At 47.2% G+C, this 27,521-nt stretch overlaps 2 protein-coding genes across 2 annotated transcripts in view; both read right to left on the bottom strand.

Annotated features, from left to right (window-relative positions):
• ULK2 (unc-51 like autophagy activating kinase 2) overlaps positions 1 to 12,353 on the bottom strand; it is a 40,271-nt gene extending 27,918 nt beyond the window's left edge. The window contains exons 1-3 of the mRNA XM_080382654.1: positions 11,539 to 12,353; positions 10,135 to 10,227; positions 8,824 to 8,865 (exon numbers count right to left, since the gene is read on the bottom strand). Coding sequence (XP_080238780.1) covers positions 8,824 to 8,865; positions 10,135 to 10,227; positions 11,539 to 11,631 — 228 coding nt within the window. The 5' untranslated portion in view covers positions 11,632 to 12,353. The remainder of the gene's footprint in view (positions 1 to 8,823; positions 8,866 to 10,134; positions 10,228 to 11,538) is intronic.
• Positions 12,354 to 18,766: 6,413 nt separating this feature from the next.
• NLE1 (notchless homolog 1) lies at positions 18,767 to 26,630 on the bottom strand. Its single transcript, XM_080383611.1, has 13 exons — positions 26,565 to 26,630; positions 26,057 to 26,200; positions 25,755 to 25,972; positions 25,577 to 25,656; positions 25,227 to 25,303; positions 23,791 to 23,888; positions 22,156 to 22,348; positions 21,555 to 21,690; positions 21,125 to 21,171; positions 20,779 to 20,981; positions 19,662 to 19,821; positions 19,510 to 19,580; positions 18,767 to 19,007 (listed from the first exon to the last, which is right to left on the bottom strand). Exons 1-13 carry the CDS (start codon positions 26,571 to 26,573, stop codon positions 18,995 to 18,997), a joined length of 1,449 nt encoding a protein of 482 aa, XP_080239737.1. The 5' UTR covers positions 26,574 to 26,630; the 3' UTR covers positions 18,767 to 18,994.
• Between the last annotated feature and the right edge of the window lie 891 nt (positions 26,631 to 27,521).

Here is a 27,521-nt window from a genome sequence, read left to right as displayed (position 1 = left end):
CATCTAACAAGCTGAAGGTCAACCAGAAATCACAGAGCAGTTAACTGTCTGGAACAAACCGAATCCCAAACACTATTCTATAGGATAGTTAATTTCTGGAATTATGTGTACTTCTGTGAAGTATCTCCCTCGGCAAGTCACTGGCAGAAGCATGCCCCTGCCATGGACCTAAAAGCCTTATGGCAAAGGTGTGACTTGTTACAGCAGCCCTACTGAGATTTTCCAAAGCACTGAGCTCCTTTGACCTATTTGCAAGCTGAATTCCCTCTCTTGTAACTGGGTAAAAGTTATTGAAAGACAGATTAGCTAACTTCTACTGTAAATTATCTACACACTCCACAAAAATGCAGTAAAAGTGTCTGTGCTTAAATCTGACTATAACAAGAACGTTCATCTTTTTTACAAAATTTTATGAGGGAAGAAAAAGCCTACCTATGTCAATAATCAACACTGTTTTCCACAAAGTCTCCTGCATAAAATAGTTTTGTTGTGCCTACAAAGTTAAAGACGTTCAGAGACCTTTCATAAAGCATTTTTTCCCTTTGAGCTGACTGAATAAGACTGAAAGGAAAGAAGACAGAACTAGAAGGAAACATAAGGCAATATACACTAAATAGGATAATGTTTTTAGTTACACAGTGTGTTACCTCCCTTTCACTTTAAAATTAAACTTAAAGGTTGACAGTTTGTGGGAAAATATGTTTTTAAGACAGTTGAAAGAAAAGAATGAGATGGCATGCCAGACAAGGCCAGGCATATGCCCCAACTGGAAGTGGAACTGCAGCAGTCTGTATTCTGCTAGCTAGGGTCCAAAAAAAAAAAATCAAAAGGGACACTGCGTGGCAAAACCAATGCTGTGAACTCAGCCACCGTTCCCAGTGTTTGTATTAAAACCTCAGCACTTGTATTAGAACCTCAGAACATGTTCAAGGACTCAATAACAGGTCAGGCTAAGAAGTTTTAAAAAGAAAAATAAAGTAAAAATGGGCAGGGGAGGGAAACTAACTACCCTAAATATCACAGACAGCACAGGGCACATGGATGGCACAACCCATTTAAAGCACATTTCTACGAATCCATCACAGATACAGATATCCCCTACAGATAACTGCAGTAAGCACAGTTCAAGATGAACTGGCTGTTTTAAGGTTAATTCAAGACTGTACTAGGCTGCTTCACTTTCGGGAAGCATTTAGTTTAGCTGTTCTCATCTGTGTTCCAGAAATGCATTTGAGGTTCTTTCCAGCTCAGAACATCTAGCACATTACAGATGTGTTTACATTTGGAAATTAGCTTCAAAGAAAGCAAGTTTCTAGGAACATTAGTCGAATCTGTTGGGAATGAAAGGCAAGCTCCAACCAATATAGAATATTAAAGCAGCAGCAGATCACATTTCAGGAAGTCCCAATTGTTCAATGTTTCTGTAACAGCTGTGGCCATATGTGAACTATAATTTGCAATCCTATAAATGCCTCAAAACCTAAGTGCATACATTAAAGCAAGAAAAGATAAGTAATTACTTGCTCTATAAATCACTGAAAATACATAATGATAAATATTTGTTTCTTTCTACATTGTTCCTTTGCAACAACATCTTCCAGGACAGAATCTCACTTTCTTCCAGGAATCCCAAGGATGCCAAACAGCAACTCTGAGATCCCAATTTATCAAACTGAAAATTCTGCCAGCTGAGGATCGCTTCACTTCACTTAAAGGACAACTGTGATGCATAAAAGAATAACATAGCTAAGAAGCATGGAAACTGCCCGTTCTCCAGCGACAAGAAAGAAGCTCAGCTAGTGGATTTCCACCCGAACATAGCAATCCCATGAATCAGAAATAGATGTTCCACAGCGTCAGTGCCTCCACTACACAACACACTCTGTACAAAAACAGCAGCTTATGGCAGTATGTAATGCTCAGCTCATGACAGACATTATTCATCACAGAACTGAGAGAATGTGTTTTCTGGATTCCCTTGGAAACAAAGTCCTTTCAAATGAAACTGCTCTCTTCAGAAACATGAAGCTGATGATTTGTCCTGTTGTACTAGCTCTCACCTGCTTAAAGAAAGCCATTCCTACAGACCACGCTAGATTTCCCTCAAATAGCATTACTCATCTTTTTTTTGGCTGATACACTTGATTAAAAATAATCAAACAAGTCACTAGGTTAAAGTCATAGTAAGTAAAGCGTGTTTCCTTGTTGTATCTTGGATAATCCTGTTTTATTAAATCAGCAGAGCAGATCAGAGGTTTCACAACGAGATTTTCCCAGACTGGTCAAAAGTCCCATCTAATTCATACTGCAGAAGTAGTATTTTGCACAGTACTGGTGTACCAAGCTCCCCAGCCACATCTGGTCCCAACTCTAACTCATAACCAAACACTTCAATATCCCACCAATGTAAGCTCTAGTTCAAAACAGCTGAAGTTGTTCATCCCTTCACAGCTGCTCGGATTTTGTATTACAGTGCCTGGCCAGCCTGACTGGGAATGTGATCCCCATTTTGGGACCACATTCAGAAAATGCAAGTCAATTCTGTGGATGCAGTTTCCCCTTCTAAATTATTTTGCTGCAAAATAAAGCTATCCCTGTCACCATTCCCTAGACTTGTGGTTTCTGTTAACTTGCTAAGCAAAGTGCTCAAAAATGAAAATATTAGTAAACCAGCATGTTTCAGATCTAACATTTAGGAATAAAGCTGACCTAGCAAGCTATTTTAAACCACTTCTTGCAACAGATAACAAATCCTTCAAATATTTACATTGACATACAGATCATAAAATTAATGCAGCCAGGGTTGCCCTGGCCTACCTTCTACCTAGAAAAACAATCAAGCAAAACTAATGTATGTTGTGTTGCAACAATTACAGTTTTGCCCAGCATACCTTGCTTTGTTGCTTAGTGTTCTTGACAAAAACCTGCTTTTGCTTCTTATTCTGAATCTAGGTTTTACTTGCAAGTTGAAGTAAAAGATAGCAAAGGTTAATAGGAAACCATTTTACAATTCTGAAAGCTAACAGATAAACCTAATAGAACGAGATTAAGAGACAACGTATTTGCCAAAACTTGCTGTGTTTTAACTCTAGACTTTCAATAGCTGTCGCAGGGAACGTGAAGTTCCAACCCAAATCACAGGCTCAGCGCAGTAGCTCCATTTAAAAGACATTAATTGAAAAAGAAGTCAAAACATCCATGGTTACTTCTGACAGCTGTTGCTAGAGCTCTAGTGCATTGGCAGAAACATACCCTAGACTTCTTTTTGGTTAGGAAGCCCTCCTTTAGAATAAGCTGAAAGTCTGCAAGGAGCTTAGTGTGCTGCCAAAGCAGAAACTGTGGCAAACATATAGTTACTATGTTTTTGCTCCAAGTCTGTTGATTGCCTTTAGCTGCAATTTAAGATTGCAGTCCCAAGAGCACGAATTAACCTGACAGCCTATGCACTACTATTATCCGATTAATTTTCTGATATGTTAATTTGTGCTATATTTGCTTTAAGTTTGGGTTTTTTTAAGCATTAAATACATTTGGAAAAAGTTCTAATGATTAGTGGAAAAGGACGGGTCCAGATATTTTTAAGGCTGTTTCTCACTATATTATAGGTACTTTTGCTTTCTCAGTGCACCACAGCAGCAGCTTCTAACACGTTCAGCTCTATATCATCTAAAGGACTGAACATTTTGTTAGTTCTGGCTAAACGTTAAGTCTCTGACTAAATGTCACTTGACATGTGCCTGTAGGATTCAAATAGCATGCATGCTGCCAATTATTCACATAAAAGAGCAATCAGCCATGGAGAAATGTACCACAATAGCCGTATCATTCATTTCTGTTATGTGAAATGCTGTACTTAACTAATATATATGGGAGGTAGTGACAGAGACTGGAGAGACTAGCTTGCTTGCACAACAGAAAGGCAAGGGAAAATTGTTCACGGCACACCAAATCTTTAACATGCTTGTGTACTAGATCTTCTGAAACAATTCTGAAATAGAAACTATAGTATCTAGGCACAGCAGGTAAGCTAAGGACTGTGTAGTAACTCCAACTCTTTGGTTCTGTGGGCCAAAACAAATTCTAACTGGTTGTTCCTAATCTTCAACACCTACACTAGTGTCATTCTTTGCAGCCCAGTATTGTCCTAGCCAACCCTCCAGTTAGCATCAGCTGCCAGATTGTATTTCAAAACCTTTACAATTTTACAGGTCAGGATATTTTTTTTTTAATCTGAAAACTTTTCTGAACAGCATGTTTTCCTATGACTGTTTCCACACACAGTGAGGATGAATACCAACAAGCACGAAGGCCTTAATCAAGGAGCTGAGGGAAAAAATACCGAGATATCCTCATTCAAAAGACAACAGTTCAGAAACAGCTATGATGAGGGCACAGAGGCAATCAAAGCTGCAAGACACCAAGATCAAGAGCACACAACAGAATGCTTGAAGCAAATGCCTCAATAAATATATGCAATACTACCAGACCAACTGGAGTCCTTGGGTAAACCAAACAGTAATATATAATTCCCACTGGTAAAACAACAGGTATAGATAAATATAGTTCCTTCCATAAGCATCCCTAGTAAGAACTCACGGGCACTTGTAAGTAAAGGCTGAGGTGTAGGTACCAGAAGGACCACTGGCTTTGTTCCTGCTAGCTCTCACTGTTTTCAAGGACATAGCAGAAGCAGCTGCAGTTACTTTGCTACATACCAACAAGCTAAGACAAGAAACAATTTCTGTTCAGATACTGTTTCTCCATTAACACACTAGAAATTAGTTCTCCCTAAACTACTGTTCAAAACTTCAGACTCCATACAGTGAAGACATTAATTCTTTCTTCTAAAGCACTATCTCCAAGATACATTATAGGCTTTCATTCTGATGGCTGACATTCTAAAGAGGTTTTGAATTAAATTATTTGCTAAAACAGGCACTGTCTGGCACTGTGTAAGAGATTAGTTCTACTCAGCACACACTTGGGATCATGAACCACACAAAACTGTAAATTCACATCCTAAAGATAGCACATTCCAAATAACTTACTGATACCTTCATACTTCACTATAATATTTTATCCAAGGACCTCAATGTACTTTATACTGGTGAGTTGGAGATTATTTTAGACTCCTTTTGAGAAATACTGGGCTCCATCTCCCTAATTAACAGGATCTAAGGTTGATCGTCTTTTGCAGGATCAATGACGTGCCACAACACCACCATGGGAAAAGAGCTGCATTCTTGTACCATTTTAGAGATTCAGGAGGTTTTTATTCTTGAATGAAAGACTACCAAACTCTTCCCAAGAATGCAAGTAAAAAAAGTCTCAACAGGTTAAGTCTTGCTATCCGTCTATTATATTCTGAGGGTTTTTTTAAGCATTTCACTTCATGAAAAAGTTAATTTCACATTTAGAGGTGAGCTGCATATCTTAATTTTGCAGAGCCGTACTACTGCAAAACATTTGCCTGTCACAGATACAGATTTCATATTTAAGTATCTCCAAAAATGCCTTCAGACTTAGAACCACTCTTCATGCCCTGGTGCGTGCAGATCCCTGGCCTTCTGAGATGGCACAAATAATGATATACTCAGCTTACATAAAATGCCTATCTGTAGATCAAACCTGCCCGTGCTGCATGTAACCACCTTACAGAAATCAAGGACAATTATCACGCTGGCACCAGAACAAAAAATTTTTATGCCAACCAATGCACATACATTAATGGCACACCAATTCACTCGGGTGCGTCTCCAGATGAATGGGCATTTCTAGTAATTTAACTCAGTGGACCTTATACATATTAAGTAACATATCAAAATGGTGTTCATAGAAGCAGAACCAACAGCGATGTAGAAGGTTTTAAAATGTTCATGTACTATAAGCAGAATGGCTCACAAGTTCTCCTTGGATCTAATTAAAACTGTAATGGTGTATGCAGATTTATTACACTGACTTGTGTGACTGGTCACAGATCATGCTACAGGAACCCAACCATAAATGAACAGAGATGAAAGAGAAGGAATTTAACTACCTCCTGTGAAAACAATTCCAAATGAAGTCTTTTCAAATATGTAAAGTAATAACTACCTTTTCATTCTGAAACTTAACAATATATGTTCCAAATTGCTATGCAGGGGTACAGCTTTTATCTCAAAGTACTGCCATTAAGTACAATAATTTCATTTAATATTATGAGATGAAAAAAACATCTATTCTTCATTGCAATTAGTATACACTTTTTTCACTTGTTTTGCCACTTACATAGCACACAGTCTTTTCTATCTGAAAACTTGCTACAACAATCAGTTCTTGGATTATTCAGCTAAATGGTCTGCCAAACAGTGCATCTGAAACCTGAGCATTTTCTTATTTCACACTGTCTAAGGTTAAGAAAAACTTCAGACCAACAGAACTACAAAAATAAAACAGACTGCCAGTCACACTGAGAACTTCCTACTGTGACACAGACTCCACTGGCTCCAGCACTGAGGGGGAAAAAAATAGCTTCTGTAACTTAAAAATTGCTTGAAATCCTAAAGTCTTATCTGCTGTACTATATCACTACGTTCACAATACTATGGCAAACAAAAAGGGCAGTACATGCTAGAACATGAAATGCTAAAGAAAATTAGTAGGTGTAACAGCCTACTAGACATGTGAATGCCTTGCATAGTGTTCGTTCTTGCTGGGTTACAAATTAATGTAATCATACAAGTTAATGATGTATAATATTTCACAAACATAGCCCTGTGCAGAAAGGGGAAAACTTATTTGTGCAAGTGTCACATTCTTTAGACCATATTTTGCAAAGCAATTTCTATAGAAGTAGCATCATACTGCCAAGCTTTATGTTTGCCATGAATGCATTTGAAATATATCCAAGGTTTGAGACACAGGTTTTCCCTTCTCTTTGCTTTAAATTTTCACTTTATTTAAATGCAATAGTCAGTGACAAGCAACAACACCCCCTTCTCAAATGGAGAATACAGGACTGATCATTCCAGAAGTCCTGTCACTCTAAGGTTACTCTTTCCTGTGGCAGAAGAGAAAAGCATAGAAGTTATGTTTATAAATAACCTTTAGGGTAAAGAAACCATAGACAGGTGTACAGCTTTCTTCCCTTGTGGATGTTTTGTACATAAATCAAGAGAAGCAAGAGCCTCTCCAAGGCTTAGACGATACAAAATGTTAAATCATAAAAATACCTATCTAGTCAACTACCCTCAGGTTGAGCTGCAAAGCTGAGTAAGTATTCTTCACATATAAACAACTGTAAATGATAAATCTGAAATTTAGCTGCTTATTCACACACCAGTGCCCTCATTCAACCATTCCAGTTTCTTTTAAGATGTCTGGATATACTAAATGTGGGATGCTGAGAGTTGATTTCCACTTCGCAATACTCAGGAAAAACTGGTCTCTTCAAGAAGCACAAAAGCCTACACTTTCCCTCTCAGAGCAGCTAGTATCATCCAAAATGCAGAGTTCTGAAGTCAAGTCCCAGGAGGGAAAAGAGTCTACACATCCAAATGGGAAGCTGTGATGCACAGTCTGTTACTATGTGAACATCCATCTCTGTACCAAAAGTCAATGGAAGTTAGTAGCACCACAGGACACGTACACACAATAAAACCTGAGGCTGCCTAGCATGGGTCACGTGAACACAGGTTTCTATGGCTAGAGATACACATCTACATGTAAGCTGAAAACCTTTTAGGATGCAAATGTGTAAAGACACAAAACATTGAAGAAGGTCAAAACGTCTGTTTTGCATTGCTTTAACTATGCAGTGCCCCATGGGTGGTTCTTCATAATTTTTTCATAAGCGTAACTGTATTTAAGATTAGAATTGAGCCCAGGAGATAAATGTATGGCTCTTATTCAAGCAGAACAAATGGCTGTATAACCTACATCACATCATATTTAGCTTTACTCAACATTTGCAGGCCTTAGGATACAAAAAATGTACTTCCTACTAAGTAGAACACACTACCCTAGATAGGCTAGAAAACTGACTCCTCCACTTTATCAGGCAGAATCCTGGGAATAAAAAGAGGACAATAATTTGAAACAATTTAATATTTATTTCTCCTACTTTAAAAGATTCAAATGTCTGCTTGGCTTTTATACTTCATCCTATCCTTTTGTACACAGGCAACAGTAATATATACATGCGTAATCGTGGTCTTCTTCCTCACCATGACTATACAGGTCTATACCTGACATTTCTTGGTTACGGAGTTATCAAAGATGCTGCTCCTTTTCTACAACAGAGTAATTTAAGTTGACTTCTTAATGTCACTTGCTTCATCCCTTCAGATCAACTCCTACTAGTACATTTTCCTTCAGGTGTATTCAGTCGTTATCCACAAACACCCACTTTCCAATTAAATTATAGGGCCGGGGAAACAAGGCTAATTCAGGAGAATAGTTACTGCCACAGACAGAGCTCCCAGCCCAGCTGATGCTTCTTCTCTGGAGACAGGACCCAGCTACACAAACAACCTCTGCAGAGGTTCTCAGGGTGCCACTTGACCCTGCTGCCTGGAAATAAACTGTATTCCTCACAGCTTTCAATACCAAGCGTGTATCCTCCTTGTTAGACCAAGCCAATACGGTATAAAAGCATAGTTTGCTGAAGATGAGAGAACTCCCCTGCCACTGCTTAGGGAACGGGATTTCTTTTTCTAAATACCAAACTGATTATAGCAACAAAATACATGGCCATTCAAAATTTTCTACTTGGCATACATATATATGCATCGTACATTCATAAATAATTTTTAATGCAGAAAAAGACATCGAAATATATTTTACCTGGACATCATAGAGTGCTACAATATTTTCATGCTGAAGTTCCTGTAAAACAAAATATTTGCGTTATAAAAATAGCCTTTTAGTATTATTATTTTAAATCTAATATGCTAGGCAACAATCAAAGAGAACCAAAGTTTACAAAGAAAGGTAGCATCTTTTTTAGACCATCTGATGGAATTCGGAGGAAATCCCAGCTATTTAGACAATATTTACAGGAACAGGAAATTAGGCAATATCTTCAGAGGTTATAAAAACATTTGCTTCCAGAACTTATTTTCTATGTCTTGTTACAGAAAGTACTACAGCACAAAATCCTTTAATGAATATTGGAAAATGACTAAATTTAATTTTATAGTCCCATTCAATTTCTTGCTTAGCAGAGTAACCAACCACACAACGTTCAAGTCAACCTTACCATTCTACAAAAAAAAGGAAATCAAACCAAGTAACACCAAATAAAAGTCACAGGACAGATTATGCAATTATTTGTAACTCCTCAAAAAAAAAAAAGTATCTGTCTTTGCTAAGTACTTGTAGCACACTAATATACCCAACACCACAATTTCTGGTACATAATAAATATACTAGAATATAATATGTATATATTAGTATATAAAATAGTGTTGTATCTCAGAAGGTTGGAAAGAACATGGAAAGAAAGCAGCCCTAATTATTACTGCAAAGCTACGTGGAAGCAGATACTGTTAACTGCAGAGAGCGGAGAATGCTAAGAGACCACCCAAGGAAACATTTCCATAAAATAGTGTTGAAAGAATAAACGATGCTCCATTTTATTTCCTTCTTTAGAGCCACGCTACGCATTTTAGGTCGATTAACACAACTCAGAAGTGGGAAGACTGCTTCAGGAATCAAATTCAGCATGCTGATTTTAGCTTTCAAGGCATCTTCAAGCAAAGAAGGTGAAGAAAGATCAAAGACAGACTTTTTACCCTCAGCTATGACTTTTGTTGTATGCACTGCTTGGGAAAGGTGCCACATTAGCCATCCTGAAGGACAAAGTTTTCTACATGTGCAATAAGCAAAGTGTGGAGACTGGTTCTACAACAATTTCCCACTTTTACCTATAAAAGCATGCCCATAGCCCGTTTTGAGACTGTTTCTATAACTAAAAATTATCTTTTTTTTTTTTTTTTCCCTTGGTCTTTTTAGTTCGGGATTTCCCCTGGAAGTAACAAAGAAAGAAACAGCAGAACAGCAATTACTGTGCTACTATCCATGACCTGGAATGAACTAGGTCAACAGTCTCTTTTCAAGTAAAGCAGCTTTAAAAATCACTGCAAATTAACATACCTTTAAGATTTTTATTTCTTTTCCAAGTAGGATTTGTGACTTTGACAAGTTCTTTTTGTTAATACTCTTTATGGCTACTTCCCAATCAGTTTTCTGGAAACAAACAAAAAAAGTATGGTCAGTTTTATACTCTTTTTAACTTTATCCAACAACTAGCTAGTAAAGCACAGGAGAAAAAGTTTCAAGATCACCCCTACTCTACCCACCAGTGACTACTGTGTCACATGACACCATCAAGAACTACTTCATTCCACAATAGCTTAGACAGCTATTAAAATCCAGCTGCAACTACACTACATTTTCACAGATTCCAAAGCTTTTAAAAAAACAGAAGTACATAATCACATCTTATTTATTTTTTGGTAGTGGTGCTATTTATTCTGCTTTTTAGTCCTCTCTCACTGACTGTGTTACTTTTACTCTCCCTTTAAGGACTTCCCATTTTCAGCCTTCTTATGCTCTACAGCTGAAAATTGCACAAGAAAACATCTGGGTTTTTAAGTAAAATTCTACATTGTCTGTTTATATGTTATCTAAAAATAAATTGCCTATTTGTTTGTAAGGTGAGAGCATCTCCGTTGGCCTTTAAAGTTCCTGTTTTCCTTTCTCCCCCCCCTTTTTTTTTTTAACCCCAAAATCACTGCACTGCGCCTCTTCAACTTGAGAGCACAGCCTTAATGTTCCAAGATGATAAATCTGGAGTTGTTTTCTGGAAAGCTGAGCACTTGAGGCACCAACACCAGAATAAACTCTCACAGCATCAAGAACCCATAACGTAACTATGAATATCCGGGGCGATTAGCAAGCCACGCCAGGAAACCAGACACCTCTGAATTTAAGAAATCTTCAGCCAATCCCAAAGGAGACAATTTTCCATTAGATCCCTCGTTATCCAGCGAGATAAACATGACCCTCCTGACAAACAAAGGGCTCAGCCTCCCATACAGTGCAACTCTCCGCTCGCCGTTATGGTAGGGAGCTACCAAACAGCAGAGGGGAGAGGTGGGAACGCGGATAGGTTGCTGGTTTTTTAGGAGGAAGAGGGAAAAAAAAAAAAAAAAAAAAAAAAAAAAAAAGCGTTTATAGAAGCCGGGAGCTGCTCGGCTCCCGGGCCGCCGCGGGCTGCGGCAGGGCAGGCCGCCCACCGGGGGTGCCCCGGGCGCAGGCCCAGCCCCGGGCCCCGCCGCCCCCGCCCCGCTACCTCAGCCCACCCCGCACCTTTCCGTCTTTCTCCTTTTTTTCTCCCCAAACCTCCGTATCACGATAAAACTCCCCAGAGGGCACACACTCCCCCCCGCGCCGCCCCGGCTGTCACCCACCGGGAGGAGCTCCGCGGAGCGACCCCGGCCCCGGGTTGTGTAACCAGCCCCGCTCCGGCTGCGGGCGAAGCCCATCGCTGTTTACCTTGCGGTGGCGACCTTTGAAGACCACAGCAAAGGCTCCGTGTCCTATCAGGTCCTTCTTGCTGTACTCAAAGTCCCCCACCACCTCCATCATCCCTCAGCGGGGCATGAAGCCCCGGGAAGGAAGGAGGGAGGAAAACAAAGGGGCTCTTCCTCCAGCTGAGGCAGCTACAGCCGCCTCACGGCAGCCGGCGGCGGGGTGGGAGCCTGCCCCTCTCCTGGCTGCCCCCGACGGCGAGGGCAGCTCCTCTCATACCGCGGGGGCAGCCGCAGACCCCCGGGCCGGCGGGGCTGCTGCAGGGCGTCTCCGAGGCAAGGGGCTCCGTCTGGCATGGGGAGGGTAAGGCGGGGAAGGGGGGTGGGGGGGGAAGTCTCTCAGCAGCCGGGTGTGAGGGCACAGCGCGGCATCGGCGCCGGGACGAGGGGCCTCCTCAGCGGGGAAGGGGTCTCCACGCCCTACCGCTGCCGGCCCCCATGGCCCCGCCACAGCGGGGACTGCCGACGCCGCGGCCCCCCTCAGGGACCGAGCCCCAGAACATCCAGCAGGGCGGAGGGAGGCGCGGCCCGAGGCTCCGGGGGTGTCTGTCGCTGTCGCCGCCGCCCCCCGCGCGGGAGGGGAGGAAGCAGCGAGGGTGCAGACGGGGGTCTCTCAGGCCGTCACCGCCTCCTGAGGCTCCTGCCACTCCGTCAGCGTCTCCCAAGCGATCCGCGAGCAGCGACCCCCAGCTCCGACTGCCCAGACCTCCGCGCCACCCCACGCATTTTATAGGCCGCATCGCGCAGGCCCCAGCGCTCGGCTGCTTCCGCCGACGGCTAAAGAGTGCCTCACCCCGTTTAACCCGGCGAGAGCGCGAGGCGGGGTCCCTCCGCCGCCATCTCCTCAGGGGGGTGCTCTGCCCCGAGTCCGGCCGCGCCGTCCTCCCCTCAAGACACCGCGGCAGAGCCCGCCGCCCCGTCCTCCCCTCAGGTCCTTTCCGGCCCCACATGCACCCAAACCCACCCCCGGGGTCGGGCCGTGTCCTCCTCTCAGGGACAAGGTGCGCGCCCAGCCCTGGCGCCCACCCCTCTCCTCACCTCAGAGCCGGGGCGGGAAGGCCAAGCTCGAGGTAAGCCCCCCCAGCCCAGCTACCACTTTTAGCACTTGCTGTATTTCACTTTAGCAGTTCTTTTGGCAGCCTCAGGCCCACCTGCCAGCGAGGGCTAAGCAGAGGGGCAACCAGAAGAGTAGGTGCCCCTCAGCTTGCAGCCCTCAGCACTGAGCCAGGCAGGGCAAGTGCCATGAGTCAGGCAGCAGCCAGAGGCGGGAAGGCAGGGAGGAAGGCAGGTATGTGATCCGTGTGTCCCACCCTGCCTTGCTGACAGGGCAGTGATACTGCTTACCCAGCAACTCCAGGGTTGCACCCTCTCAGCACGGTCCCTGCTCCATTAGTAAGTAAGGCTCTACATCAGATCTAATACAGGGAGCGCCAATGAATTGAGAAGCAATGGAGGAACAAGCATGCAAAATGCTGTAAGCCAAAGACACTTCAAGTTACTTGCTCTCTTTATAAGGAAAACAACGTCTATAATTTACAGCCTCTGCCCTGCAGCACTTTTAGGTCAGCCTGGGGCTGTTTACAGCAACATTACAAACATTAAAAAAAACACAACCAGCCACCACACACCAGTCACATGAAGCCTTTGACCTTCACCTACAGATCTACATAATTGCACTCCTTCCCTTTGCTTTCCATTCCTCACTGCTTTCTGCCCCTGTCCGTGTTCTCCATCTTGCCACCTCCACGTCCCAGTTTCACCTGTGCATGCTCTTTCAGGCTTCCCCAATATCACCGCCTGTCCCAGACCTCCCCTTGGCACTTTGACATCACAGCAGCGATTAACCCTCCATTTGACACAAGGTGTGCCTTGGGATCACGCAGGGCAGAGCCCTGACCCCACAGAGCTGTGCTGCACCTTCTCTCACATTATACAGGGTCTGCTTTCAGTGCCACTAGACTGAAATAGAGACTGAGCAGAGAGTTACATGGTTGGTCCTCTCCCTATCCTTCACCATCTCCCTTCACTTTCTGGCACTACAGGAACTGTGTGCCATGTCAAAACCTCCACAGTATAAAGACTTCTCCAAAGACAATTACATTAAAATATTCAGCAAAAGATTCTTAAGGGAATATTGTCAGCTTTTAAGCTCTAGACGTTATATGGAGATATCAGAGGAATCCTGAGACATCTGTTTTGTGCCAGAGAGAACCAAAGGGCTTTTAAACCCCTCAAGACTGAATCCTCCCTTTATTTTCTGAAGTTCTGAGCTCTCATCCAAAATCCATGCATGGCACTACCTTAACAAACAAAACTGAAAAAGAAAAGCTGATCAACTAATTGCAGCAGCTCAGAACACCCCTGTGGAAGGAATAAAAGATGTAAAAATATTCCAAGTTCATAATGAATTAAGTGTTGGTAGTAACACAGACACTTTCTAGTATGTATTCACAGTGCCCCTTTAAAACCAGGAAAAAGCCCACAAGTCTCAATGTGTTAAAATATTCTGATTCAGAAAATAATTTCGCTGAGAATTTGCTGTTTATTGCCATCCACAGATTCCCACATTCAGTATTAATCCTCTCAGCATCAGCGCGTATCCTCACCCCAAAGTCAATGTCACAAGCTACACTTGAGGGAAGCTAAAAAAAAAAAAGGAAAAAAAATCCAGAAAGATGCCTTTTGAACAGAGAAATTTGAACAGGAATTTCTAAGCCACCCATTCTGCATTACACTTCAAAACTGAGACACATTTCCCTTCCGTAGCAGCAAGGCTAGTGTCCTTTTGTCCTAGTAATGGGGCTGGAGCCCTCGAGCAGGTTTGTTTCAGCACAGCAAGGACAAAACAGCCAGGAGCGGCAGGGAGGTTTGACCAGAATAACTAAACACACTGCCGTCGCACTGGGATTTGAACGGGCTGAGGACTGAAAACCGCTCAACGAAGGGCTGTGGGATTTGCACACAGGTCACTCATTTCAGCTGGGTCCTTGATTAGTGCCTGGGAGAGTTTCTAGATGTCATCCAGCACAAGCAAACTACAATAAACCTACTTACAAACAGCACCTTCACTTGCTTTTGCTGCTGAAAGAGGTCAGAGACAGAACATACTGAATTCACCAGCCTTTCCCAAAGGAAGCCTCATTACCAAAGACTGGGAGAGCAACGCAGGATAATCCCATGGGGCTCATGCTGCTCCTCCCTTGCTCAAGGAATACAGATACCCGCCATTTAGCGCTGGCAAGTGGTGGCAGCCCTGCAGCATTCTGAGGGATGCACTGCTCTGCTCTGACAAGCCACTCGGCAGGACAATAAAATACCCAGCATGCTCAAAAAGCATGGCTGGGCAGGGGGCACCAGTACCATGTCTAATTGACCACAGTGATCCTTCAAAAGCCCACAGTACTGTGTCTTGCGTTTGTTTCTTTTTAATATCATAGGGTGCAAGAGCTGCACCCTACTGAGAGAGACTACCAGTGACCTACAGCTCAGCAAGGACCACTGATTTACAGGGTCAGAGTGAAGAAAACAGAGCAACTGCACTGGAGATGGATTTGTGGCTCTCTCCCAGCTGCACTACATTGGTTCAGGCAAATCAGTCCCTCCGATTGAGCCAGGACTCATGATCACAAGAGCAACAGATCTAGGAAGGAATTAGCACCTTCTAGGTTGCTTGTCTCAGTACACAGAAGTATGCTTTCAGCTGGTAGCAGCTCCCCAAAATACAGACAACACTGTCCTGAGTTTCCATAACAACTTTCATCCTCAAAAGTGTGAATGGTCTTCACAGCAAGCCCTTTTCTACCATACCACCAGAATACCGCCCTTTCTGAGGCAGAAACATCACCTGGATGCCTGGGCTGACCCAAAGAAAAACAAAAAGACAACTGCTTTTCCTAATGTTCATGCAGAACAATGAATGAAGATTATGTCCTTCCTGTTCATTGAAAGATTTTTCTTTTATCTCTCCCCAGGCTATAAACATGCGCATGGAAGTTAAATTACTGATCTGGGAAAATAATCAAGAGATCAGCTCAGTTGAGCAGAACCGAACATGTGGCTCCAAGGAGCCAGGGAGCACAATGTGTACACCACTTGGCCAGCCCTCCTGCATGGATAAGCAGAACACACAGCCCCAAGAACAGTTTTCATAAGGATGCTAAGGCCTCACTTATCTAAATCAACCCCCAAAGGCAGGAGTCTGGCACCATCCTGCTCATCTCAGTGCTATCCCAAACAATCTACTTTACTCTTGGTGTTCTTACCATTTTTCTTCTCTCCTTCCTTTCCCCCCACCCCCCCTCCATCGTACCCAGGCATTTACTAGACAGGTAAACCTCTCTCAGAGGACTGGCATGCTTCCCAGTCCTTATCGTCACTGTCCTCCCATAAGGGATTTGTAACAAAATTAATGGTGGCATCAGCTGAACTATCACAGCTTTTAAAGAAGAAAGTGTCAAAGGGCTCCACAGGACCAGTTTCTGGATATGCTTAAAATTATTCTTATATTACCAGTGAAAAACACCACCCTTGTGGTAGGCACACTTGTGTGGTATGCTTAACAAGGCACTCGGGAGAAATTGCATTGAAACACAGCAACGGATACTGAGATTCCTAGCACACAGCATTGGAAAAGTTCAAGTGTTCCAGGAGGTTTTTTGTATGGTTTGCTTTTCTGGGAACCGCATCACTATCAGAAAGCTCCAGCCCACCTTCTAGATTTGTCCTTTCACAAAAAATAATGTGTTCCCCATTACCACCACCGTCAACACAAATCTGCACCTGCAATTCTAAAAATTAGCTAATTAAAGCTCACATCACCAGCAGAGTGAGGGAGGTCACATGCTTGCTTCGCTTCCTGCCAAAAAGGAGCCGCCTCCAAAGGAAAGAGCAGCAGCTCTTCCTCAGTGCACAAGACTGCAGAATGAGGCCCGGGAAATGCAGCATTCAAATAAAACTGGGAGAAGTGTTACGGGATTGCTTAGGAATACAGCTGGAACAGGGCCAGCACTTAGTATGCATGAAGGCTGGTACTGTATGAATGATAAAAACAGTAGCATCTGCTTAGGAAGACATAATCTTGGTGTACATGCAAACCCATCACAGTGTGGTTCAAAATTACCCGCTATCTGGTCAAAGACAGATTATGGCTGAGATTGCTTATTTTGGTGTAAACTTAGTGGCAAGGCCCTCTCTTTCTTCAAGAGGTCTCACTTTGCTTTGGAAAACCTTTCTGCTCCAGCATTAGAAAGGTGCACTTCAATAGGGCTGTTTGGTTCCTAGTGCCACGGAAGCAGAGTCTGATGGGACGGCAGGAGCTAGCCTCAGTTCAGAGCACTGCCAGAGGGCACAGCAATTGCTTTGGTTTGGAAAATCAGTGGACAAGGAAGTGGTTTTTAGGTACACAAAGCCAGCAGAGCCAGTCCCCACAGGCAGGGTCACTTCCCCCAGCTCTGATACATCTCCATTCTGACACAAAACACACCACGGATTAACAGGGCACAATGACTCCATGCAGCACTTTGGGAGAGGAAGCAGAGAACGATGCTTCTTCCTCCAGAAACAGCCACATATGACCAGGAGCTGCAGAAGCTGCTGTTTTCAGCAAGTCAAACCTGGACACAGAGCTGAACTCCCATGGGTGGATTGATCCTTTTAGCACAGACAGCCCAAAAAACTTGCAAAACAGGCAGGCTTCTCAGCTGTTACCAGATATCCATCAACTGCATGTGTGCTCCTCTCCTTCCCAAGGGCATATCAGTCTGGGGAGGCAGAATTATCAGCCAGTTTTAAATCACCCTGTCCCACAACATTTACCTTAGTGAATTAAGAAAGGTTTTGTTTATGCAGATGGATGCAACACAGCCCTCACCGTCAGCAAGAACCAGCTGGAGGAAGCACGTTAATGAAAGAGCAGGTACAGGATATTGAGTTCTTCCCAAAAGACAGCATGAAGATAGAGCCTGCTGACTTGACTGGCAGAAAGAGATACTAACAACAGGAACTGCAATTGGTGTTCTCAGTCATACTAAAGATTTAACCCTTTGTTCCAGTCTTTTGCTCATCTGCAGACAAGCAAATGGCCATTACTGCACCACCCCCTCTTAGTTCTCCAAAGCAATCCTCCCAGAAGGAATAAAGTCCTAAAATACATCTTCTGCAGCTGGGAAGCATCTGAGACCCAAACTCCTGTTCTGCATTGTAGTAATCACTGAGTAGCAACTGCTGTATGAAAGCTTTGGAGAATGTTTTGGTTTACGTGCTATCTTGCTGCAACTAAATCTGACAATACAACTTCTACACCTATATAATCGTATCTTGATTTGCACGGGAAGCACCCTGGAAATAAACTAAATCCAGCTCTGTTCGCCTCACGGCTGCTGAAAGCCTGAACTGACTTATAAAAAACAACTCATAAGCAAGCTTACAAATATGTAACTGCCAGTGTGAATCCCTCTCACCCACTGGGCAAGTAAATGCACTCGAGCAATTCCAGAAGGAGCCAATTCTGCAATGGAAGTTTTGCCATTTATTGTGACAGTCCCAGCCCTGCTGTCAGCACATATCCAAGGCAAGGGACAAACACCACCCAATCACCTGCTCTATTCTTCCCCTTCCCCACCCCTTCCTTCCTTCCTGCTGAGCTGGCAGTGGACAGGAAACGGGTGCTCTCCCCTGTTCAGAGGCACAAATGCCTCATCTCCCCATTTCCAAGAACTATTGGGACCTAAAACCTCTGCACAGCTCTAGCAGCTCTTTCAAGTCCATGCCTGTTGCACCCTGAGCAGATGAGCAAATGAGTAATATCTGCTGTGGTTCCAGAGGATCACTACCAGATAATGCTCAGCACAGCCCACAGGGAAATGGGCTGAGTGGAAAGGCAAAACCTTACTGGAATTGGAATGAGAAGCCCCAGGACCTTATTCTCAGATCTTTGTCCCAGGCATACAGCCGAGCAGAGTTCTGCAATGCAACCATGTGCTGAATTTTCCCCTTCCTCTCTCCCTCTCTGAAGGTCACACAAGGACAACCCTTACTGTTCCCACTAAAAGCCTCTGCAGGATTCTTCACGCATCAAGAAAGGATGTAAGCCATCCCCACCCTTTGCTTGCCTCTTTCAAGGCAGCAGGCAACTGTAAGGCTGAAGTTTCAATAAAAAGCCAATTGAGATGGAGGCAGATGAGACATTCCTCCTATAACGTTCAGAGGAAATCATCCTGCAAAGCACAGCTCTTAATAAGAATTAGAATTAAAATTTCCTTAAATAAATATAAGGAAAGAGTCCATCAGAGACAGCAGTCAACAGGAACAGGGAGCCATGCTCGGGTCAGCCTCCATCGTCCATCTCCTTGCAGATCTCCCAGGCAGATTGTGCTAAGGGCAGCCCAGCTTATGACAGGGCCGACAGCTTCGTGTCGCTGCTCCTATCGACGCCATCTGCAAATGGAAAGAGCTGCTGTGTCCCAGTGGTCTGGCACCAACACTGCCACACAGGCCAGCAGGTACCGTATGACAGCAGCACAGGGGGGTGCCTGGGGACCGCGTTCCTTCATCAGCCATGGTCAAATGGCAACCAGCTCACAGGAATTTGTCTGTCTGCATTAACTGGGAGACGAAGGAAGGTGAGAAAGGAAGGGTCTGACCGACTGGTACAACTGTTCCTTCCCCTCTCCAGGAGCCAAAACATCTGAGTCAAATTTCACCACTGACTGCTCAGCTGGAGGGACTCTTGCTTTCTATTCATCTCCCAGGAGACAGCAGCAGTTCCTGCCCTAAGGGAGGTCAGGTCTCCAGGCTGGAATTTGGCCCAGCACTGTGCTATCTGCAAGAGAGCCAAAACCATGCCCTAACCATGCAGGTGTCTGCAAGGAGACTGCAGCTCTGAAGGACACATGGAGCAACTGCCACATCCTCTATGGACAGACAACATGTTACTTACATCCGCAAACATTTATCCTTCCCTCCACTCGCGACCCTCTGTCCATCTGGGCTCCAATCCGTCGCATACACCTAGTATTAGGGAAAAACAGTTACCTCTGCTGGGAGGAGTCATTCCTGCCTTTTTCAAACACCTCAGTCCAGACACCTCACCTCATCTGCATGGCCCGGAAGATCAATGGCCAGTTTCTTCATCTTGGCATCCCAGACCTTCAGCGTGCTGTCACTGCTCCCGCTCACCAGCAAGCGGCTGTCAGCTGACCAGGCGATCTGATACACAGCCGAGACATGCCCTCTCAGTGATGTCAGGTACCTGGTGCAGACAGGTATGAAGAAGCTGTTGGAGAAGCAGGCAGCTGGGTTTGTTCCAAACCTGCCCTTGCCCAGCCTTCATGTTTCTTCTCCATGTGCAAGCAAGCAAGCACAGTCATGAGATGCCCAGCACACACAAGGCAGTCAATTGCAATACAGAAACCATAGGTGGTTCAATCTGTCTAAAACCCCTCCCAGATGGGCTCAGAGCCTTGTCAAGGACAGCTCTTCATCTCAACTCTGCTGCCAAGAAACCCTTATCCTGCAGGTAACACCAGTCTTACTACACAAATGTGTTCTTCCTCTCTGGCTGAGCAGCCTGGATTTAGAAGAACCATTAAAATTACTGATACGAAACCCAAGCTCATTGGTATAAAGGCTGATTTATACTTGATACAGGCTGATATGCATTTGAAGGGAAGGACTGATGGCCCAGAGAGCTCCTCAATACTCTAGTTGAAGATTAGAAGCTGGACTATAGGAGCATCCAAACACCACCAGCACCAACAAGAATTTGCATTGTTCAGAATGAGCTGTTTCCAGCACAGGAACCATGCAAACTGGGTCTGTCTACAGTGTGCAATGCACACATCTTCAGGAGATCAGCCAAGTGGAACATCCCATCTCACCGCAGCAGAGCCTGCCCCTGAGAACCAACCCTGCAGCAGGCAGCATGTGCCGCACGGGTGCCAGACAGCGCTGTGGCTGGGTAACAGTGGGGTTGCAGGCACCTAGCCAAGCACAGACCCCATAACACAAGAAGAGCTAGACAAGGGACTGCCCAAGGGAAGAGAGAGGCAGAGGCAGCAAAACTACTTTGCATGAGTTTGGGCTACAGAGATGCAGAACACACCAGGGAGTTGCTGGCAATGACACTGGGGCCCACCTCCGCATAACCTGTACATTACATGCAGACCCTACATGGGTACCACCTCTGTAACAGAACAAACCAACTCACTTTCCTGTCCTACCATCCCAGAGCTTTATGGACTTGTCAAAGGAAGCACTAGCTATTATCCGGGTGTCTGGTGAGAAGAGGACTTGGTTAATCAAAGCCTGGTGGCCCATCATTCTCTCCAGTGGCTTCTTGTCTTCTGCTGGTCTCCAAAGAAACAGCGTGAAATCATCTGACCCCGAGACAAGCCTTTCTGGTTCCTGGCCCTGAGAAAGGGATGAAAGAGCCCAAGTCTTGTACAAGCCAGGTGTGGAGAGCTCAAAAGCACACCAGTGTTGGGGTCAATAGCCAACTGTGCAAGTCTGTAATAGCAGTGTTAGAAATTATAGTAGGGGTTCAAGGGACTTACCCTGACTTGGTCATACCTCTGCCGTGCCTTGTCCTTCAATTCTGCCACTGAAAGAATGAAAGGGAGAGGGAAAGAAAGATTTGTAGTCCTTCAGTGAAAGGAAACTTTATAACCCTGTGATGCTTGTTCCAATCCTGGCTCTGAGGGCCAAGCAAATGCATTTATGACTGCTCACCCACTTTCTCTTTGCCAAGAGCAACATTAGGAGCAAAAGCCCTTGAAAACAAAGTGGCCTTCCCAGCCCCCAGACTGCTCAACCCTGTGCTCGGGCAAGGAAGATCATGGCTAGTAGCATAACCGACACCAGCACAGGACCTGCTCCCAGCTCTCAGGATTGCTTCGTCTCGTGGCAGTGTTAGAAGATACATCAGGTCTCCTCACTGTCTTCCCCACTGCCTCCCCTAGCCTACATCACGGGTGCTGCACTTACAGGAGCCGCTTACATCCTGTGGGTTGATGGTGGCTTCAGCTGGCTCAAAGGCACCGGTGCGGAGAACATAGTCAGTGCTAAGGGCCATGGTGTTCACCCAGTGAGCGTGGCCCTGCAAGGTGCGGCAGAGGACCCCCTGGAAACAAAACCACCCATTTAGAGGGATGGGCAGGACAGAGCCAGACTGCACAGGACCCACCAGACCCATTGGGTGACAAGAACCAGCCCTAAACTTTCCAAACCCACTCTCTTGCCCAAGCTGCAGGCAGGGCTGTAGCCATGCTTAGCAGGGAGGAAATGACACCGTTGAGCTTCATGAACCAGCTTCCCACAGGGCTTTACAAGGAACCCACCAGCACAGGTGGCTCCAGGGATGTTTCTAGATTTCAGACCCATTTTACACTTTTAGCGATGAAAGCACTGCACAACAGCTACTCCTTCCAAATGGTGTCAAGAAACAGGTTCTGACAGGTCAAGAGGATACAGCACCCACCCTGCACCTCCACTTTCAGGGCACAAGCCATGCCAGGAAGGGCAAAGCTACAACACAGCGTGTCCAGCCCCCTTCACCAGCAGCCTCACGGCTGCCCGCCTCACTTACATCCTGGCTCCTCCAGACTTTGATGGTCCTGTCCTGGGAGGATGAGTAGAGCAAGCCATCGCCCCCCCACTTCACACACGTCACTGACTGCGTGTGGCTTGTAAGGATTTTGTCACACCTGCCCATCAGTGTGTCCCAGATGCGGATGCTGCCATCCTTGGAGGCACTTGCCAGGTAGCGGCACTCTGGGTTTCTGGGTAAGAAGAAGATCAAATCCATTTATGCAGCGCATGCAGCTTCTCTGCCAAACTCTTCCCCCACCAGCCCCAGAGGATTCAACAGTCCAGAAGTCAGTAACAAACAATTTTCTCTTTTGGTTTAAGATCAGAGGCTAGGCAGTAGCAGAGCGCTGACCTAGAGAACAAGATCCTACAAGCTGGGGGAAAGGCAGACATATGCTTCCCTCCAAATCGATACTAGAGGCATCAATCCAAGGTAAACCTGGTACCTGAACCCTTGGCAATGAACTTATTTTCACAAGAGGCATCGTTAACCTGCTGGCTAACAAGGGGACCACAAACTGGCACCTTCCCCGGGCACTGGCTGGGGAGAGCCCTGGGCAGGGGTATCCATCTGCCTTACAAAGTAGCATAGACCAGTAGCAACGGGAACAGTGAATGCTCTCCTGCCTGTGCCATGCTTCACTGCCAGCAGGAAACGTGGCGGCCTGCGGACACAAAGTGCTGTCAGGGCTGAGAGCAGCAACATCCATCCATGTGGCTCTGGGGCAAATTTAACACATCTCGAAGCAGCTGGCCAGAACACAGCACGGCCAGGGGAGCCACAGCCCTCCATCCTTTACACAGCATCTTTACCACTCAACACAGTTTTAATGTCAAAGTGGTCCCTGGCACCAGTAAGAGTGAAGAAGAGCACAGCCCCTCCTGTTGTGCAGGAACTGAGCAGGGAGCACTGCTGGCTGGAGAAACAGAAGTGGAGCCCCAGCAGGGTCATCTCCCTCCTCTCCATTTCCTCATCCTCCTTTATAATCCAGTTAATTGTCTGCAAATAGCTGGAGTTTCCTACTGGCAAATTCAATTTGCAGGGCTCTGCCCTGAAGTGGCCCTTTTTCTTTCTATTTATTTATTTCTATAATGTCTTGGATTACTGGCTACAACTGTCCCCCTCCACCCATCTCTCCCAGACAGAGCTTTAGCTGATCTAAGGGATAAGGGGATTGTACAGTTAATCAGCCCTCATGATAAACAGGATGACAGAGGCAACCAGGATTCAGGATAGCAGAAAGGGAGTGCTCTGGAAAGCCTAAGCTTGGGCACCACGCGGCAGGCTTTCCTGCTCCCAGCTCAGCACGTTGGAGAGGAGCATATAAAATGTTTGCCCAGCACCATGAAAACATTGTTTTCCATAGGCAGGTATGTCTTTTATACAGGGGAGAAGAGGCACAGCCTGGCAGTGACTTCCCCAGCTACTCATGAGGACTGTGAGCACCAGCTGGGACCTGGAGCTCCTGGCTCAGAGCTAGATGCCTTTTTCTGGCCCACTTTGAGGGCCATTCTCCCGCACGTACCCCTTCTCCCATAACAGGAGGAAGGCAAACAGGAGCAGTGCTCTTCGGGTCAGGCTGCTCTTTTCCATACGAGTAAAGGGGAAGGGCTGGGCTGGCCCTTCACTTACATGTGGAGCGGTTCCCAGCACAGACATGTGATCCATTTGGAGTGGCCACAGAGCACCCGGCCGATCTGATTGCCAGTGGCTGGGTCCCAGAGAAATATCTGTCCAAGAGAGGAAGCAAGAGGGTCGCGTCAGACCACACACATCATGTGAATCCCAGGGACGTTCGAGCTCCATTTAGAAATCATAGGTGTCCTTGGTGTCAGATTTACATTGGCAGAAGCAGGGAGCAGAAAGGGAGGGGAGCAGGAGGGCTGGATGCCCTTCCAGATCCCTGCAGCAATCAGCTGACGTCTCAAAGAATGAGACCTGATTGCCCTCCACTCTGTCTAAAACACTGCTGGTACAAAAATACCTGCCTTAATGTAAAACCAATATAGGTCCCCAAAAAGCCAGCCCGAGCCTTCCGACACCCTGTGCCAGAGTCAGTGAATGTTTGCAGAGCGCGATGAAAGCCAGAGCGCACTAAATGCTACTTATTATCGGATTCTGTGGGCGAGACACATGCTGGCTTTCTCTTGTTTTTTCTCTCTCTACATAAATGTTCATCCAAAGAGCCAAGGCATTAGTCATCTCCTATTTCAGAACCTGGAAGAAACAGGGAAACAGGACAAGCAACTCCCTGGGTTAGAATAATGCCAGACCAGCACCAAACCACGGCAGAGCCACCCTGGCTGGCCACCCATTCCCTGGGGGCTGGTGTCACAGCACTCAACGGAGCAGGCACTCAGAGACCAAGCGTGGGACAGCAGCGCTCAGCAGCTCTGTGGTCACTCCCAGACTGTTCAAAGGTCAGGGCAAGCAACCATCCCTCTGCAGCTCAGCAAGTTACTGACTGTTTTAATCGAGTGCTCCTGCTTCCCCTGACAATTCCACCTGCACCTCAAGCACAAGTATTTTGCCCCATAGTTGGGGCAGGGCCCCCTTCAAGAGAGAATTTTGCTGCGTCTGAGCGGGAGCACTGCAAAACAGACTGTCGCTGCACATCTGGGTCATGCAAGCAGCAGCCCTGGCTTGGCCGGCGATACCCTTTCTTGCTCCAGACACCTCCCCCATGATGGAGCCGGCTGCCAAGGGCCATGTTTAAAGCCTGGACTCTTTCCTGCGTGGAGGGAAAATCATCTGCAACAGGACAGCAGGGCTCAGCAGCAAGAGGTCTACAGAGGTGACAAAGCCAGAGGCCTGCCCAGCACAAAGTTTGGAGAAACTACTTGCAAGGGCTGCAACACATCCATGCACAAAGCTCCTCTGGGAAATAGGCATCCCGCTCGAAACAACTGGATACATCCCTCACACCCCAGAAAAGGCAAGTCTTCACCCCTAGTCCCCCACGGCCCCTTGACAGGTTTCATTTCAGTTCAGGACAGGGCTGCAGAGCGTGTCTGTGGTCCCACAGCACCCCCAGCCCTGCACCAAGGGAGCAGGGAGCCAACGCATACCTGGCTGTTCTTGCAGCCCGAGGCCAGCTTCTTGCCGTCGGGCGACCAGGCGATGCTGAGCACCCAGTGCCGGTGACCTGGCACAGAGAGCACGAGCAGGTGTGAATGAAGGGCTGCAACCGCCTGTCCCCAGTGTCCCAGCACATAGCCGCTCCAAGGCAGGACTGGAGCTGGGGGAACCCTCCCTGTTCCTCCTGGCCGGCCCCTCTTCCTCCGCTTCCTCAGCCAAAGAGACCAGCTGTGCGGCTCAGCCAGCCCCCAGGTTCTGCCTTGCTTTTCCTCACAAGCAGGCAGGGGGTCCACGAGGGAGGGGGTCAGGAATTGCCGTCCCGGGACACCCCTGCACCCACCTTTGGCTGTGAACTGTGGTGTCTCCGTGCTGAGGTCCCAGAAACGGACGGTGGTGTCTCCTGAGCCACTTGCCAGGTACCTGGGAGAGGAGGAAGATCCCGGCTGAGTGTGGCATCGCCGGGGCAGGGGAACAGCGGCTGCTGCCGAGCCCCAAGCCCCCCACCTGCAGCCACGTACTTTCCCGTGGGGCTGAAGGCCACCGAGATTACAGCCTCAGTGTGCCCCTCCAGTGAGCTGGTGCAGCGGGTCACCGCCCGCACCCTGAACACCGCCTGTGGCTGGTAGATGATGTCCAGGACCTTCTCTGTCTCTACACTCTGCCCTGCCAGGGTCTTCTCCAGCGACGCCACGATCTCTGCATCTTGGACGAAGAAAGCCAGAGGCACCGGTTCATCCTGGGGGAGAAAGGTCAGGAAGGGCAGCGAGGGGTGGCTCGGGCTGGGCTCGGGAGTGCTGGGGGAGCTTGGGGGGTGTCTCACCTTCTGCAGGAGGGCGTTGCAGACCAGCTGCAGCTTGTCCGGGGTGATGGTGACCGGGACATCGAAGGGGGAACCCAGGGGCTCCCCCGCTTCATCCCGGAACTGGATCAGGAGCCGCTGCACATCCTCGTCCGGCGACATGCTCTGCGGGACGCCGGGCTCAGGGCCGGGAATCCCGCCGGGCAGCCCCGCAGCTCCCCCCGGCAACGAAACCCGCGGTGGGGAGAAGGGGCGGCTGCAGGGGAACCCGGCGGGAACCCCGTAGGAGGGAGAAACCCCCTACATCGACCGGGAGCCCCACGCGGGCCGGGGGCGGGAGGAGCCCCACAGGGGAGCCCCAGGGGGGTGCGGAGGCCTCAGAGTGCCCCAGCATCCCCACCCCTCCGGCACTCACGTGCAGCCGCAGCCCCGCTCCCCCTCCCCCTCTGTCCGCCCGGTGCGCCCCGACCCGCGGCCCCGGTGCCCCCCATCCACCCGCCCGGCGCACCCCGGCCCCGCTCCCGCTCACCGCTGCCATGTGCGTGCGCGGCCCACGTGGGCCGGAAGCGGAGCGGCGGGGCGGGGGCCCTGAGCGCGGCGCTGCTGCCCCCCAGCGGTCGGCGGTGGGACAGCGCCCGCCGGGAGCCGCCCGCCCGAGGTGGGCGCGCCCGGCCCCGGGGGCCTCGGCTGCTCCGCGGCATGTTCCGTGGTGCCCACACAGGTGCTTTTTATTGTGTTTCTAAAATAAACAGCAGCAAACCCAGGAAAAACATATCCCAAATATCCCGTTCCAGTACGAAATCCAATGCCGCTGCCTGCCCAGCTGCACCGTGTGTAAACCCCTCAGGGTAAAGGGGAGAAGGGCGGGAGCTGCAGTCAGGCGTGGTTTATCCAGCATATAAACACTGGCTCATTGGGCTGGAGGGGAAGGAGGGAGACCCTGCGCTAGGAGAGACTTAAACCTGCCAGGCAAACTGGTAACAGCAAGAAATTCAGTGTCCCCATCCCATCCCACACAAACTGGCAACCACCACAGAGCATCAGACATCTGTAACCCCCATGATCAATGCTCCATCAAATCTAAACGCTGCATATAAAGAGAAAATGAAAAACTGGCAGGTGGGCCTAAACCAACAACAGAGCTATGCTTCACCCTGGGCCACCACTCAAACAAAGCATCTTTGAGAAGCTGCCCCGAGCAGGCGCTTGGCTGGTCTGCAGCGGCCGCCAGCATGCTGCCTTCTTCTTGAAAAGCAGGGCTAGGCCCCATGGACAGGTCCGAGCCCTGACAGGGATTTTTCCCATCTCTTGATCATGGATGTTATCAGCAGCAGCACTGCAGGCGTTTCATACTGAGCTGACCCAAGCTAAGCTGAGCCCCTCATGCTGGGTCTGGCCACTTCCAGCCCACGCAGCACAGCAGCTAAGGGAAACGCAGCCCTGAGCCATATCTGTACCTAAACTTGTGGCCTGTAAATCCCTCAAC

This window comes from Falco punctatus, assembly GCF_963210335.1.
Source record: "Falco punctatus genome assembly, chromosome: 1".
Lineage (NCBI taxonomy): Eukaryota > Metazoa > Chordata > Aves > Falconiformes > Falconidae > Falco > Falco punctatus.
Note: the sequence above shows the minus strand (reverse complement) of the source record. Positions and strands in the feature narration are given on the sequence as shown.

Coding starts and splice junctions, on each gene's coding strand:
- NLE1 (XM_080383611.1), bottom strand. Junction 25,657..25,754: donor GCCTTCAGCCCCACGGGAAA/GTACGTGGCTGC, acceptor CTCCTCTCCCAG/GTACCTGGCAAGTGGCTCAG. Junction 19,822..20,778: donor TGGGATGGTAGGACAGGAAA/GTGAGTTGGTTT, acceptor TGTCTGCACCAG/GTACCTGACATCACTGAGAG.